Source organism: Bidens hawaiensis, unplaced genomic scaffold (genome assembly GCF_021521415.1).
Source record: "Bidens hawaiensis isolate Kalapana, Puna unplaced genomic scaffold, B.hawaiensis_p1.1 tig00006520_1, whole genome shotgun sequence".
Taxonomy (NCBI): Eukaryota; Viridiplantae; Streptophyta; class Magnoliopsida; order Asterales; family Asteraceae; genus Bidens; species Bidens hawaiensis.
The window spans coordinates 1,199,230-1,215,792 of record NW_027491437.1 but is presented as its reverse complement, the minus strand read 5'-3'; the positions used below and the strand labels follow the sequence as shown (position 1 = coordinate 1,215,792).

Sequence of the window (16,563 nt, the reverse complement as noted above, 5' to 3'; positions counted from 1 at the left end):
ACCATTTTCGTATATTAGTCAACAAATAGTATGTTTAAGTTCTTTTAATAATCACAAAACTAGACAATTCCACCCCTTTGGTAGTTCATCAATCTAGCCACGCAATGCCAGAAACAAGATCATTAAACAATGGCAGCAACGTAAATAAACATGATACGAAGACTAATTAAACTACATAACTAGTATATAAAGTGTAACAAAAAACATGAGCTTTCAACTTTTTATTCTAAGTTACATATATGGGGGCGCATCTTCGCAGATCAAACGTTGTTCTTTTTCTAATCGTCTCGTTGGTTGCAACTCTAGTGACGTCGTCCCTATCACAGGTCGGTGAAGATAAAGTGAAGTTGAATCTGTACTATGAATCTCTGTGTCCGAACTCTGAGGATTTCATTATCAACTATCTACCCAAGATGTTCAATAACGGTCTGATTGATATTGTTGATCTCAAGCTCAGTCCTTATGGAAATGCTGGGCTTCTTGACAATGGCACCATTGTTTGTCAGGTTACTTAATTATAGCATATATTAATCATTAAACATCATGACTCAAAACAAACACTAAGACACTAGATATGATGGTGTTTTTGTTGCAGCATGAGGAACCGGAATGCAAGCTAAATACTGTAGAGGCTTGTGCGATCAATGCATGGCCGGTCGTGGTAAGATTCTAATTTCTACAGTGTGAAATGATTAATATTTGTTTGTGATATACCGATATTGCTCGTTATCTAATACGGTATCTAAATTAATGCAGACTGATCACTTCCCTTTTATCTATTGTGTGGAAGCTTTAGCTGAACAATCGAAGTATGATGAATGGGAAACATGTTTCGAGAATCTAAAGTTAGACCCGAATCCCGTTACTGAGTGTATCATCAGTGGGCGTGGATACAAGGTTTGTTTGCTTTTTTTTCGTACTAAGTTTATTGGTTCGTTTTTTAACTAATGCCAAATTCATTATATATATATGTGTTTATTATGTAGCTCAAGCTAGAATATGCAGATGAAATACGTGCTCTTAATCCTCCTAATCTTTATGTGCCATGGGTCGTTGTGGACGGGCAACCACTCCTAGATGTAAGCATTTTGTATTATGTTTCAGACTGTAAAAGTTTGTAACAATGTTGTCATTTGGCGAATCTTGTTTAGAGAATGACATTTGTTTGGAGTTGCAGGATTACAAGAATTTCACGAGCTACGTATGTAAAGCTTATAAAGGACCTAACCCACCACAAGCTTGCCGTGGGTTATAGCTTTCGACTACCGCTCTGGATTCCAGTGCGGTCTGCTAAAAAGAAAACTATAGTGCAAAGACAAACTCAAAGCTTTTGTAATCTATTTAAGATAATGTGACCGTTATTAGTCATGATTTGAGAAACATGTAATGAATTATGAATGAATTTTATAATATATATTAGTGAAAAGTTACTTATAGCAGTTAGAATTATGAATGAATTTTATGAATGAGTTATGAATGAACTATAAAATTAGCATTTGGTAATTTCTTGTATTAATAATCCAATCTTAAAGGTTTTCTTATATGAATTTCTTTTGGTGAAATTATATCTTATATATGAAAACAAAACGGTTTTCAAAGGAGTTAATATAACCATTAGATTCTAGTTAAGCCAATGAGTTGATGTCAGAGTGGTAAGAGAGAGGCTTACTGTTTCAAGGGGCCCATGCTCCATTTCTGCCTCTAGCATTTAGTTTCGGCGGCACCAGGTGATGATGAGATGCTAGACGAGTAAGTGGCGTTCACTAGTTGGATCTTTGAACTGAGCGAGTTTTACCTTCTTACCGCACGGTCGTGTCTTCAAGTGTTCACGAGCGCTGGCCTTAGGTGAGGGTTTTCCTCAGATCGAAAGGCGAATGCATCCCAATGTGGTAAATATAACCAGTAGCACATTTAATATATTCATTGGTCGTTAAAAAAATTCTACTTTAGAATTTTTAATTTAACTATTTAAAAACGTGTAGATATTAGAAGTGTAAAATTAATTAAATAAAAGGATTAAACAATTAAGCGGACTAGTTAACCCACTTAAACCCCAAATAAAAATAAATACACGTTTTGAAGTTTATATAAAAATAACACACAATGTTTAAATTTTGCGTGGCTGACCTTTTCAAATATATGTGCTTTAACTCGGCGAATATGAATGTTTAATCGAATTATCAGGCAAGCAAGATAGCGGTATCAACAACTAACAATTTACGTTATTTGTCATATGTTCAACCACTGAGCTAATACATAATAATAGCTTTCAGTAGAACTGAGATTTGGTAGTTAACATCGACATAATTTGTTCATTATGGCGTGCCTTCAGAAGGTTACCCATCATAACTTTTTGGCGCCTTAGACCACTTAAGACCACTTTAAACGGGTAAATGATGGATAAGAAGCATCGCTGGCGTAGCTTAGTATTTCTAATGTTAGTGTGGTTTCAATTGTGGGTAATGAGCTTGATCTCATTAAAATAATAAAGCCTATTTCTAATAAGTAGCTAGTAGCTGCTGTTTTATTTTACAATTTAAAAGGTTTAGGAACTATCATACACACATTTAGTCTGCAGGTTAAGTTTTGAAAAAAATAACAAAAATAAAATAAAAAGAACAATGCAGTATAACCTTGGGTTCATACGAAATGAGCATTGGCGTTATCTATCTATATAACATTTAAAAGTTGGAAAACCAGTTAATCGCTGATTGGTCAAACGATTGCAACAAGTATTAAGCAAACAACAAAGTACAAACAATAACCTATTAAAAATAAGTAGAGATGAAATTTAAACCCAAATACTCTGAAAAAAATCAAAATTTTCCGCAGATTTGAAGCGAATATGGATCTAGTGATAAAGCCATTTACCTCAATCGATTAATCCATAACATAAACCCATTATCTCGAGTACAGGCATGGCATGGGTATTTTTTTATTTAACTTTTAAAGGGGTGTTTGGGATTCCTTACTTTTACCTCCTTTATCCATAAGTCAATAAGTCATAAGTCAACCTTATGACTTACCATAAGTTACAAGAGGCAAAAATAAGGAATCCCAAACACCCCATAAGTTCGTATACAACACAATCTTAATTATTATATATACACATTTGTATATACCCAACAAATTTTGTGTTTGATATGGCTGACAGACCCACTAAATAGAAACCAGCCAAGTTTCATTAATGTTTATAATCATATATGGCTTTGGAACCATCTAAACCTATCCCAAACACAACCCATTGCTATCACTTTAAAATAAAAATAACAAAAAAATGGCTTAAAACCATCACAAATTGCAGGAAATCAGCTGGAATGAAAGTCTAACTAGGTCGAAAGAGAACCAACTAGGCCCGATCAAGTCCGACTACCAACTAACACTAACTATATTTGCATATGTTAGCTTAACCAGTTCTTAAGCAGTTTCTATGTGAAAATCCCTAACTGGTTCTTTAGTAAGTAGTTACTGCCATGCATGTTATTAACAGGTCTAGAATCCGGTTAACTAAATTATATGTTAGCTTAAAGTGATCAACATCTAAAAACTAGAAATTCAATTTAATAAACAAAAACTACCACCACAAAAATAAGACATAATTAAGCAACAACTTATACTAGTAATAATATAGATTCAGCAATGCTCACAAACAACGAAATGGAATACGAAATTAACTATCATAGTAATAATAATCGAAATGAAAACGACGTCGGTGTAACATAAAGCTACCAAAACAGATTGAATGGATTACTTGGATCTCTGTCTCATCTTTCGACGCTTCCTCTTCAATCTCCTCATTCTCTTCTTCTTCCACTGTTGTTAATCCATCACATAATTAAACAAACAATACATTCATAAATAAACGGTGATTGACTAGAGGGTTACCTTAGCTCTCATGTTGAAGATCGATGAACCAGAAGCTGCAGACACCGGTGAGATTTGATGCAAATCTACTTTTATAGTGAAACCCTACCTTGTTACGCTGATATGGGCTGCTGCACTTTGGGCTTGGCCCACCGTTCTAACTTACATTTGATATATATTGGGCTGTTACAAAAATACCCATTAAATTTTATAAATATTAAAAAATAAAATAAAATAAAAAAATCCTAAGCAAAAAAACCACCGTACCACTCTTAACTAATACTGATAACGGTTCTCACGGCACAGATACCAGTATAGACGTTTGTTTGGTATCGGTCTAGCTCGTTCTAGAGACAAATGTATATTCAAATCAATTTATATCGGAACATCAAGAAAAAATTAAATGCAATCATGTATTTAGCTTTCTAAAAGAAGATAACAAATGTCGGTTATTAAAGAGAACCAAGTTGATATATAAAATAAATAGGTTAAAAGCATAGATACATTATATGTAGTATAAAAATATAAAATCAGTTGTCCTTTTTAACCGTGTGTGTGTTTTACCAACGTTGATTATTTAAACACAATTATTTATCGTTAAGATTTAATATTTAAGATTTTACATCAAATAGAAAAAAAATCCTAATTTAAACAATCTAGTTTTGTTATTGATATTTGTAATTTCACATCATTTAATCAAAAGCGTCACACATGTCACGTTTATGTTATATGATTTTAAGCATGTGTGGGTTAGAGTTGATGTCTTTAACCCAAAAAAAATATACAAACTATAACTTGTTCACTATCTTCGAAAAATTAACTATTTAATCGACATAATCGCTATACATTCACTACTTCAATGTGAACCAGAGACTTTGAAATTTCTAATAATAAATTCATCTACGAACACATAATGTTAGCTTCAATCACTCTCATTCCAAAGCCAGAAAAAGAGCACCCAATCTTGTATATGGATTTCTTCTTATCCACAATCTATGGAATCATGGGGATATCTACATCTTCCTCATTCCACACACTTACAAACACAAATTATTTATTCTAAGGTCATGTGTACATAATTAGATGACGATTAAAGGTGATATGCCTACTATATATACAAACGTATAAAAATATACACGAACATATAACACTTGTAAATGTGTATTATAGTATTATACGTAGGGGCGTAAATGAGCAGAGCCCGAGCTCAAGCTCGATAACCAAACAAACTTTATTTAAAGCTTAGGCTTGTGTCTATGCTCAGCTCGTATCAAACTTTTTATCAATTAAAACTCAAATAATTCAGCTCGCTTGCACGGTTGCACCCCTAAAATTTATATTTCCACATACAATTAAAATTTTTTGTCAAACATAAAACATCGTATTTTATTTTATTAAAATTTATTAATATTATTGTGGATAATGAAGAAATTGTCGATGATGTGAAGGCCCAACATAATAATACATAATCAACACATAGTTCCTTTACCCCCTTTTACCTTTTATGATAAATTGGCTAAACTAATAAAAAAGAAAAAAAAAATGGCGTTGAAATCGATTTTTATTGACCAATCAGAATTGCCTCTCAAATTCTATAAAAGGTCCGAATATTAACCTTCAGATGCCATCTGTACCCACCACCGGAACCCACAACCACCACCACTAACTAACCAAACTCGCTGAGTCAACTCACAATGGGAACCGGTTCATCAATAAACACCACATCTCACGCCGCCGGCGACGACCACGGCGGCGGTCAACTGTATGTGTGCCTGAAGATGGAAGACTACAGCCCAAGAGGAAGCCTTGTTCCTCACGTCTACGGCTCTGTTCCTCTTGTTGGCTCTTGGGACACATCTAAAGCTGTAATTGATTTAATCTTACTGTTTGTAAAGTTAGGTTTAACTGCTATCTGTTTCTAACTAATTACTGTTGCATTAGCTTCCGATGGAGCGTGAGTCGAGTTCTATGTGGCAGTTGAGCTTCGTTGTGTCTCCTAATCACGGTATTTTACCCTAATTTGAGTACTCTACTTTCCTGTGCTGATTGATGAAATTAAGCTTGATGATTGATTAATTGATTCCATCTGGTTCATAATTAGAGATCACTGATCAGTAGAGGTGTGCATGATAAAACAGAAAAAACCGAGCCTGTACAAAACCAAGGCTTTAGTTTTATGTTATTTTATTGTGGTGTTGCATGTAATAAAAACCGAACCGAATGCATAAATTTTCATTTTTTTGGTTTATTGCCATTCCAAAGGGGGTGGCGGACAACTTGTTGCCCGCTAACCCGCATCTCTATTGTAATTGGATCATTTTATTGTTGCCTAATAACAAAATTTTTGCGTTTAAAAAAATAATAAATAAATAAATATCTGTAACTCACGCATTTTAGAATAAATGTATAATAATCAATTAGTTGTTAATTTTTGTACTTTAAGTAGTTTCAACGAATTTAATGTATATGTAACTCAAATATTTTAGCCAAATTGAATAGTAATAATCAATTAGTTATTAAATAACAAAATGATTTAGGCCCAAATTCATCGGCCCAAATTTTCAAGCTCAAATGACAAAACCGAAGCCGAACCAATCTCAAACCAAAAACCAAAAAACCAATCCAAAACCGAAAACACTGAACCGGAACAAAAACCAACTGTTTGGTTTCATTGTTCTTGTAAAAATGAACTTATGATTCAGTTTTGGTTTTCGTTTTGCATGTAATAAAAACCAAGAAAACCCAAACAAACCAAATGTATAGATTTTCATTTTATTTTTAACTTTAAGTAGTTTATATGAATTTAATGTATATGTAAGTCAAATATTTTAGGCCCAAATTCATTATTTGGGGCAATTTGTTTTTTCTTCAGTCCAAACATTTTAAACTCAAATGCAAAAACCAAACCGATCTAAAACCGAAACTGGAAAAACTGAAACCGAACGGTTTTCAAAATTTTAAAAACCGAAAAGTTTCGGTTTTCGGTTTGGTTTTAGTCCAAACCGAAGTGATCAGTTAGTTTGCCCAATTTTTAGGTTTTTACTGTGATTTGTGTTTTCGAGTGAATATGAGCTTGATAATCGTTTAATTGGTTCGATCTGGTTCAAAATTAGAGATTACTGATGTGTGCATAAAACCGAAAAAACATTATGTTCTTGTAGAAACCTAACCGAATGTATAGATTTTCATTTTCTACTTTTAAGTAACTTATGCGAATTTAATATATGTGTAACTCAAATATTTAGCACAAACGGATAATAATAATTTTTTTTGGGAGAAATAATGGCTTGCTATTTCTCATCAAACTCAAAACGGTTACAATAAAATGGCAGACAAACGGGCTTTGGCAAAAGGAAAACTGAAAATTAGTAAGTTATTAATTAACAAAAGGTAAACTGAATTTTAATAATCCTAACTTTTATTTGTGGTGCCAAGAGCATTCTCGGTAGCATAATAATCTTAAATTTATATTTGATTTTCACTCGAATTCTCTCACAATAATGATTATTAACAAAATGGAGAAACGTATTAGCGAAATCGAGTATAAATCAAGTGTAAATGTAGTGTAAAATCTATGATAATTATGCTATCGGGATTGCCCTTGGCAATAGGTTATCATTGCTCAAAGTGTAAGTATGGATTATTATCAGTCAATAGGTGATAGTTTGGTTTAATTTCCAATTTTCATTAACAAAATGATTTAGGCCCAAATTCATTATTTCGGACCAGCATTTTGAAACTCAAATGGCAAAACTGGAACCAAACTGATCTCAAACCGAAAACGGAAAATTGACCCATACCGAAGTGATCTGTTAGTTTGCCCAGTTTTTAGGTTTTTATTGTGATTTGTGTCTTTGAGTGAATATGATGACTCCAATTTGATTATAGAAGCTGAACTGAAACTGTTTATTACAAAATTGGGGATGATTGTTTGATAGAATCATTAATAACACCAGGTGCTTGAATTTATGTTTAGAAACATTGGACTTCAAGTTCTTATTGAAGTCAAAGGATAACAGTGAACCATGCATAGTGGAGGAGGGTCCCACCAGGCAGTTCACAGGTGGGACTCTACAAGAGATCACAAGGTTGGCTCAGTTTAGGGTAAATGCTGAAGAGGTTCTTGAATATAGGGTTTGTATTAAAGCCGATAGGGTTTCACCCTTTGATCTTGCTGCTAGTTGGAGGGCTTATCAAGAAAATCTTGAGCCCTCAAAGGTTCGTGGGATTCCGGATGTTAGTATCAATGCATTGCATGAAGATGGTGAGGTATGAACTTTGCACCTTTGTTTGATGATTAGTATTACAAATAACTATCTAAGTATTTGTATAAAGACGAGTTAGGAGGTTGTATAAAGGCAAAGTACTGTGATGTAATTGACATTCAAAATTCTAAACATCAATACATCACTAACTTTAATGAAATATTATCTAGGATGTTAAATGGAAATTATATATAGATATGCGGGAAAAAGTTAGGATTCTCTTTATGATGCATAATGCAAGTGGTGTGCATGTAAGTTAATTGCAATCAACTTACAATTAGTATGTAAATTATATATATATTATTAACAGCAAGTCTATTCAATTTTGGGTTTATTAAAAGGTTAAAGGTCTCGAGTAATATATAGGAAATGTGTAACATCCTAAAATTTATAATGTTGAATAAAGAAAGTTATGTTAGTGATTTCGCGTTTTAATTATTAATATCGAGTAGGAGCGGGTCATGGACTTGGATTATTTGAGATAGGATAAATGAGAATGGGATTTCAGGGATATAAATACCCCCAAAATCCCAAAATATCTCATTTCTCACCAAACTCCACACACACTCCACACACTCCTCAAAACACACATACTAACCGATCAAGATTCGAAGCCGAGACCCGAGATTTTGTTGATAGATCTGAGTTGGTAAGGTAAGAACAAATCCACCAAAGCTTATATTACTGAAAATGGTTAGGATTTGATGGGTTAACCGAACCCGAAACCCAAACTGCCCAAATCGGACCCCTAAAACGTCGATTTTAGGCCGATTTGATGGTTGGGGTTTGTAGGCGCCGATCATACGATTCCGTGGGTACCAAAATCGAGTTATTTGGCTAAGAAACGAAGGAGTTATGGGCAAAACAGATCTGCAGCGCGATAACTTCGCCTGCAAGATTAAGTTCGCCTGATGAACTTCGCCTTCAAGCGTAACTTCGCCTTCAAGCGTAACTTCGCCTAAGGTATAACTTCGCCTGAAGCCAAGTTCGCCTAAGGTTTAACTTCGCCTGAAGCCAAGTTCGCCTAAGGTTTAACTTCGCCTGAAGCCAAGTTCGCCTAAGGTTTAACTTCGCCTGAAGCCAAGTTCGCCTAAGGTATAACTTCGCCTGAAGCCAAGTTCGCCTAAGGTTTAACTTCGCCTGAAGCCAAGTTCGCCTAAGGTTTAACTTCGCCTGAAGTGAAGTTCGTTTATAAAATAAATTAAAAACCTAATGGAAAATGTGTTAAGGCAGTTATCGAAAATAAAATTTTTCCAAGCTGACCTGGCAGCTTAACCCCAGCCAGGGGCTCTGCCCCTTGGACCCCGCTAGGGGCTGCCGCCCCTAGAACCCCGCTGCCAGGGGCGCTGCCCCCGGACCCCCGTTCGTTGTGGGTCATATATAGATAGAAATACAAAACGAGAAGTAGTAGTTAATTGATATGTGTAAATATTATACAGTTAGCCGAGCCCAGTTAAAGAAAGGAATTACGATCAACGGCGAGCGTAACAGGATCCAGGTGAGTTTCTAGCCCCATTCCTTGTTATGTTTTCGGGGCTGTGTGCATACTTGATGTGTTGTTAATACATTTATCCTAAGTGATAAGTGTATGCCATATGTGATATATGTGATATGTATGAATGATTGCTTGATGGTACGTGAACGATCTTCGGATATTGCACGTACTGTCAGGTTGTAACGTTATAAATATGGTAAGTATGATATGTATGAATGATTGCTTGATGGTACGTGAACGATCTTCGGATATTGCACGTACTGTCAGGTTGTAACGTTATAAATATGGCAAGTATGATATGTATGTTTATGTGTATGAACGTAATAAAGTTAATAAAAAAAGTAAATAACGGTTGTATGGTTGTATGGTTACGAAAAGGGTACCGAGCCCTAATAATACTCGAGGTATGATGTATGGTTGTATGGTAACGAAGAGGGAATCGAACCCTACTAATATTCGAAAACAAGGGACCAGACCCTAATAATATCTGTGATGTTAGGGACCAGACCCTAATAATATCTGTGATGTTAGGGACCAGACCCTCATAATATCTGTGATGTTAGGGACCAGACCCTCATAATATCTGTGATGTTAGGGACCAGACCCTTATAATATCTGTGATGTTAGGGACCAGACCCTTATAATATCTGTGATGTTAGGGACCAGACCCTTATAATATCTGTGAGGTTATAGGGCGAAAGGCTCTTTAAAACGTATGATTATGAATGTAAAGAAAGTATGTAAGTAAGAATGAAGGCATGAGTACTTATGTGTGTATGAAAGAAAGTTATGAGGTTAAGTACGTATGTATGTAATATGGTATTGTATGGTATTGTATGATTAACTAGAACTCACTCAGCGTAGCTGACTTTTAGTATGCACGCAGGTGAGTAGGTTGAGACAGCTGGCTTGAGTGGAGGACACATGGCAGAAGACTAAAGCCTGGCATCTGAAGATCTGATATGTTTTATAAGTTATGTTTTGATTTTGAAAGACAAGAGGAATGTTTTAAGACATGATTATGAATTGATATGTAATGTTTTATGAAAGTTTTATATTCCGCGTAAAGTTTTAATTAACTCTGATATTTAGAACTGTGTTTATGAGTAAATCCAACACGAAAGTAGGGTTACCGGTAACGGGGCCTTACAAAATGCCTTTTTTTATTCATAGATTCAGTTAATATATTGGAAATGTTTATGGAAGGGGTGAAATTAGAAAAATACTGAGTAACATCCAACTTATTTACTTTTTTATTATATGTATAGATTTTTCAGATACTTGATACCATAAAAGCCATTATTACTACTTCACATAGCAATAGCATATTCAAAACTCTGGAGCATTACATTTTGTCATAGTTGATTATCTCATCATCATTATTCAACATCACCTTCAAATGCACATCCTAATAGCCCCCTTTAAACCTGCTATAATGAGGAAGATGGAAATCTAAATCTTTGTATGACGTTTTTTCGTATTAGAACATCATTAATAAGAGTCTAGGTTGGTTTTGCTATAACCAGATATGAATTGGATAGGTGATTATCAATTAATTAAATCTTATTTATTTGTAATCTTACTCAGAATGGAGTATCAGCAAGTTTGGATCTTGATCTTGAACAATATGTGGTTCCCGCTCCACCAACTTCTGTTGTATATGCAGCTAATTTGACAGAAAATCCAAGATCTTTGAAACATGATGGTTCAGACACGACTGTGGGACCCACTGATCCACTCTCAACTACAAAGGTTACTTTTTCCAATCATATATATTAAGCTTATGTTGACTTGTGTAACAGTTTGACTTGTTAAGATAAAACATAAACTGAATCAAACCATTTATAACTAACGGATCGAGATTTCTTACACGTGCTTATGGCATTTGAATAGGAACCGGAAGTTGTGGACCCAGATCCTGCTAAAATGCACCATTCTCCTGGCATGGTTGAGTCAAAATCTGTGGGTACATTTTCACCAATACAGAAGCAATATAATGAAAAAGCGTATTTTGTGGATAGAGGTGTAGGATCTTATCGGTTAGCTAAATCTGCAAGTGTTACTAACTTACCTGATTCGGAATCCAAGGTTTGTACATTTTAATCATGTAAAGATATCTTTAGGGTTGTTTGGATTCGTGTAAAAATTTGATATGAAACTATTTAGAACTCAATGCCGGCTGCCGCTGGAGCTGTTGCTGCTGCTGCTATTGCTGATCAAATGCTCGGACCCAAAGAAGATATGCATTTGGCAATTGTCTTGGTGGGCCCATGATAATCTTTTTAATATGACAGGTGGCAAAATGGGCGTGTCGGGTAATGTGTCAAAACGGGTTGCGTTGAAACCTGAAACATGTTTTAGTATGGGTCAAAACAGACCAGTTCGGGCTGGATTTCGTTACAAAAACACACTTTAAGCAGCTTTCTACTTTTTTTCATTGCAGCTATTTTCAGTTGATCCAAGACCCGTTTCCATTTTATATAATTTTTATTTGATCCATTTCCATTTATAAAGTATATGGTTGAAAATTGCCACCTCTGCTTTTCGTGATCAAGTACCTTCCTTAAGTTTTACTAAACATAAAGTATCTAAAATATTTGGTGGTTTTGGTAGGTGGGCTTGCCGGCACGTGGCAAAACGTTTACTGCTGCGAAACTTACTAGGTATCTTCGTTGGTTAGGTCACGACACCAAACATTTCAATGTGGGAAAGGTGATTACTTTCTAACACTAAATTTATATTTACATTTTCTAAAGCATTCATTAGAACCTATGGAATTAAGAGAAATAGTCTAATATTATTTTGCTTTCTGTGACAGTATCGACGGCTTAAACATGGAGCTAATCTGGTACATATGACATTCTTGGCTCTTGGTTAAAAGATCTATCCTTATTTTCATTATTTAAAACTTTGTATTTTACCAGTTATTTGATGACAAAATTCACCATTTGTATTAATTTTCACCCAATAGTAGTTTTCTAGATAATGCTTATATACCCGTACGTTATCACTGATGCAGAATGCAGATTTTTTCCGAGTTGACAATCCAGAAGGCATGGAGGCTCGGAATGAGGTGAATGGCCATTGAAAATATTGTAACATATTTGTTTTAAAATTTTTTTTGCAGTAGTTATAACCTAATTGTTTATATCTTATACCATTTCATATGGTACAATGTATTGACATGTTTCTTTGCAAATAGTTTTAATACATCACATGCTACTAGGTAGCTGCTCTGGCAATGGATGACATGATAGCTTGGATGCAAGAAGGTGGCCAAGTAAGTCCTTTACTTTTTTTTTAACGGACCAAGATCTATCAATTTATTTTTCTAATGCATAAAACCTCATTAGTCAACTTTTTTTTCAAATTTTTATATCATCATTCAACTGATACTACTTTTATAATTGTGTTTGACATACTTATGACTTTATAAAAATAATAAGTTTGGACAAAGTGTTTTGGCTAATCCTGGGCTCCTGACTAATACTCACTTCTACACAAATTTGGGACATTTATGCTACTGTGAAATGTTATGTTTGTATGTAGGTAGGAATATTTGATGCCACAAACAGTACAAGCCACCGAAGGAATATGCTTATGAAGATGGCTGAAGGAAAATGCAAGGCACGCTGTTGAAACCGAACTTTATAATTAAAAAAATATTGAAGTGCTAAAGACCATTGTAATATGGCATTTTCCTTGATCTCTTGAATGAATGCCAATGCAGATAATCTTTTTGGAAACAATATGTAATGATCCAAAGATTATTGAAAGAAACATAAGGCTCAAGGTTCAACAGAGTCCTGATTATGCAGAAGAGTAAACTCACCCCATCTTATTATTTTGTTCAAATATTTACGGATATAAAGTTAAAGTGTGTGTGTGTCTATATATCTACAGGCCAGATTTTGAAGCTGGATATGAGGACTTCAAAAGGCGTCTTGATAACTATGAAAAGGTAGCCTTCTGAATTGTGTATCCCATCTTTATTTCATAAAAGACAAAAACAGAAATCATTGGAGAAAATGACTAGATTATTCCCCCCCCCCCCCCCCCCCCCCCCCCCCCCCCGTTTTTTACTCTAGGTGTATGAGCCGGTGAATGAAGGTTCGTATATTAAAATGATTGACATGGCTAGTGGAAAAGGCGGCCAGATACAAGTAAGTTTACATTTTTGTTTTATATTAGAAGTGAGTGAACCATATATATGCATGTATCACTCACCAATATATTTTCTATTTTCTTCAGGTAAATAATCTTGGTGGATATCTCCCTGGACGTATTGTGTTTTTCTTGGTATGCTATCCAAAAAATAAATATACATCTCAATTTAGATGCATATCTTAATATATAAACAAATTGGATAAAAAATGCTAACTGATAATTTGCCAATTTTTACTTGGCTTAATTATGTAATGATGATTTTCAGGTGAATACTCATTTAGCGCCTCGACCGATTTTCCTAACAAGGCACGGAGAGAGCCGTGATAATGTTAGAGGAAGAATAGGTGGTGACACTGCTTTGAGGTTTGTTTATTGTCTTATAGGTTATTTGGATGTTAAATGTGTTTTCAAAAGTGAGTGTGTTTTAAAATTATTCTAATTGTTTTAATATAATGATTTAGGAGGTTTTATGCATCAAAAATATATTTAACCTTTTTCTTTTATAGTTTTATGACTTTATCTGCTTGATCCATTTGAAATAAAACATAAACCGAGTCGACTCATTGTTTAATAAATTACTCTAAACAATAATCTCTGATAAACACAATTACCTCCTCCTCCTCCTCTCCTCATTATTATTATTATTATTATTTATATATATATATATATTTTAATTTATTCGACTTCTTTTGAACAGTTCAAAAGGCGAGCTTTATGCAAAGAAGCTTTCCAACTTTGTTGAGAAACGCCTCCAAAATGAAAGAGCTGCTTCTGTAAAATTTTTAATTGATTGGGTTTGCCTTTTTATTTTAATTGTTCTTTTATAATGAAACTTTTGGCTTTGAACTTGTAGGTATGGACAAGTACATTACAGAGAACAATCTTGACTGCAAATCAAATAGTTGGATTCCCAAAGGTCAGTGTGAATGCGAGATTTTAAATATCACCTTTTATTTATGAAATATTTTTTAATATAGGTACAATGGCGTGCACTTGATGAGATAAACGCCGGTGTGTGTGACGGAATTGACATATGAAGAAATAAAAAAGAATATGCCCGAGGAATACGGGTATTTTTTATCCCCAAATCTACAAACTTTATCAGCCTTTTACAAAAATATCATTTTTATTTTCTTTAAATTCTGAGTATAGAATGTTTTCTTAAATAATTGAAGGTCACGAAAGAAGGATAAATTGAGGTATCGGTATCCTCGTGGAGAGTCTTACTTGGATGTGATTCAAAGGTTTGACTTTTCTTAACCATTAGCCACAATCTTGACATTTCCCTTTAAACGGGTCAATTGGGTCAGCTTAGATTGCCACCGTATTAGTATTGTTTTTTTATGTAATTGTAATCGAAACATTAAGTATTTGTAAATTATTTTCAAAACCGAACTAAAACATTTTTGGGTCGCTTCGACCCGTTGGCCCGTCTCAACTGACCCATTATGCCACATCTAAACCGCATTTGTCAATATTTGAAATTTTGAATCTATTTTGATGCATATAATTGGATGTTTAAAACGTCAAATCTATTGCAGGTTAGAGCCCGTGATAATTGAGCTTGAACGTCAACGGGCTCCTGTTGTAGTAGTATCTCACCAGGTTAACCTTCACACTTCATTTCAAGTCTTATTTTTATTATTACTTAATTAACATTAACCATCAATTTGATTTTTGCTTTTGTACAGGCTGTTTTGAGAGCATTATATGCATATTTTGCTGATAGACCATTAAAAGAAATTCCACACATTGAGGTAACAACACATGCTCAAAAGTAGCAATTTTGACTAGTTTATTTACAGATGGGTTGATTCGGGTTATGTTTTATCCGAGCGGGTTAAAACGGATAGTGACTTTAATGTTGTGGTTTCAGATGCAGCTGCATACAATAATAGAGATACAAATGGGAGTTACAGGAGTACAAGAGAAACGATACAAGCTTATGGATTGAGATATTATTGTGCACAAAGGTGACATTATTTGTTGGTAACTTGCTAATGCTACTCGCGATATACGTTTATTCAACTTCCAATACCCAACAGCTGTAATCAAACATTACATGAAACATATGTCACTAAACATTGTAATGATCACTAATGAAAATATATTGAATACACATTAAGGGTAAATTACATTGGATTGTTATAAACAAGTCTTTTCTTAGAAATTACATATGCAGCTTTATTCATTTGTAAAACGTTTGATTCTTTTTAATAACCGTAAGGTAGAATAAAAATGTTAAATTCATGTGATATGATTATTTTACATTTCATTTTGAAAAGAAAATATTAAAACTTAGGCAAATTGGAAATAAATAATCTCACTATTTGTGACTTGGCTGATAATATCCGATCTTTAAATATCACCACTAACGGTCCAACCTTTCAATTATTTTTGTTTCAATGGACCCCCATTAAAAAAAACTCTTACTGTCGTTAAGTTTTTTCCGAGTTTCAAACCGATGTTTTAGGGCTTTTGATTGGAAGAATGATAAGAGTCGACTGATCATTTATGTAAAACATATCTAGAAATGGTGATCCAAATGACAAAACATTGTTTCAATTCGGATGTTTGAATTACCAATTAACAAAATCAAACCATTTGAATCACCATTTCGAGATAAGTTTTACATCAGTCAGCTGATATCCTTCTTCCGATCAAAACTCCTAAAACATCGGCTTGAAACTAGGAAAAAACTTAACGGCATTAAGTGTGTTTTAACAAAGGTCCATTGAGACAAAAATAGTTGAAAGGTTGGACCATTGGTGG

General features: G+C 34.2%; 1 protein-coding gene and 1 pseudogene across 2 annotated transcripts; both read left to right on the top strand.

Moving 5' to 3' along the window:
- Window positions 1-239: 239 nt before the first annotated feature.
- LOC143632648 (gamma-interferon-responsive lysosomal thiol protein-like) lies at window positions 240-1,255 on the top strand. The gene is made up of 5 exons (XM_077101112.1): window positions 240-506; window positions 596-661; window positions 757-897; window positions 987-1,079; window positions 1,178-1,255. Exons 1-5 carry the CDS (start codon window positions 240-242, stop codon window positions 1,253-1,255), a joined length of 645 nt encoding a protein of 214 aa, XP_076957227.1.
- Window positions 1,256-5,543: 4,288 nt separating this feature from the next.
- On the top strand, window positions 5,544-15,941 carry LOC143632664 (6-phosphofructo-2-kinase/fructose-2,6-bisphosphatase-like; annotated as a pseudogene). The gene is made up of 23 exons (XR_013153548.1): window positions 5,544-5,729; window positions 5,806-5,869; window positions 7,841-8,133; window positions 11,212-11,376; window positions 11,518-11,712; window positions 11,791-11,886; window positions 12,238-12,336; window positions 12,443-12,472; window positions 12,644-12,697; window positions 12,851-12,904; window positions 13,174-13,251; window positions 13,355-13,446; window positions 13,528-13,585; window positions 13,713-13,787; window positions 13,876-13,923; window positions 14,057-14,154; window positions 14,489-14,564; window positions 14,645-14,707; window positions 14,769-14,861; window positions 14,967-15,035; window positions 15,333-15,396; window positions 15,483-15,548; window positions 15,668-15,941. The product of XR_013153548.1 is annotated as a 6-phosphofructo-2-kinase/fructose-2,6-bisphosphatase-like (transcript).
- Window positions 15,942-16,563: the final 622 nt, after the last annotated feature.

Coding starts and splice junctions, on each gene's coding strand:
- LOC143632648 (XM_077101112.1), top strand. CDS start 240: ATGGGGGCGCATCTTCGCAGATCAAACGTTGTTCTTTTTCTAATCGTC. Junction 662..756: donor TCAATGCATGGCCGGTCGTG/GTAAGATTCTAA, acceptor AAATTAATGCAG/ACTGATCACTTCCCTTTTAT. Junction 1,080..1,177: donor ACGGGCAACCACTCCTAGAT/GTAAGCATTTTG, acceptor TTGGAGTTGCAG/GATTACAAGAATTTCACGAG.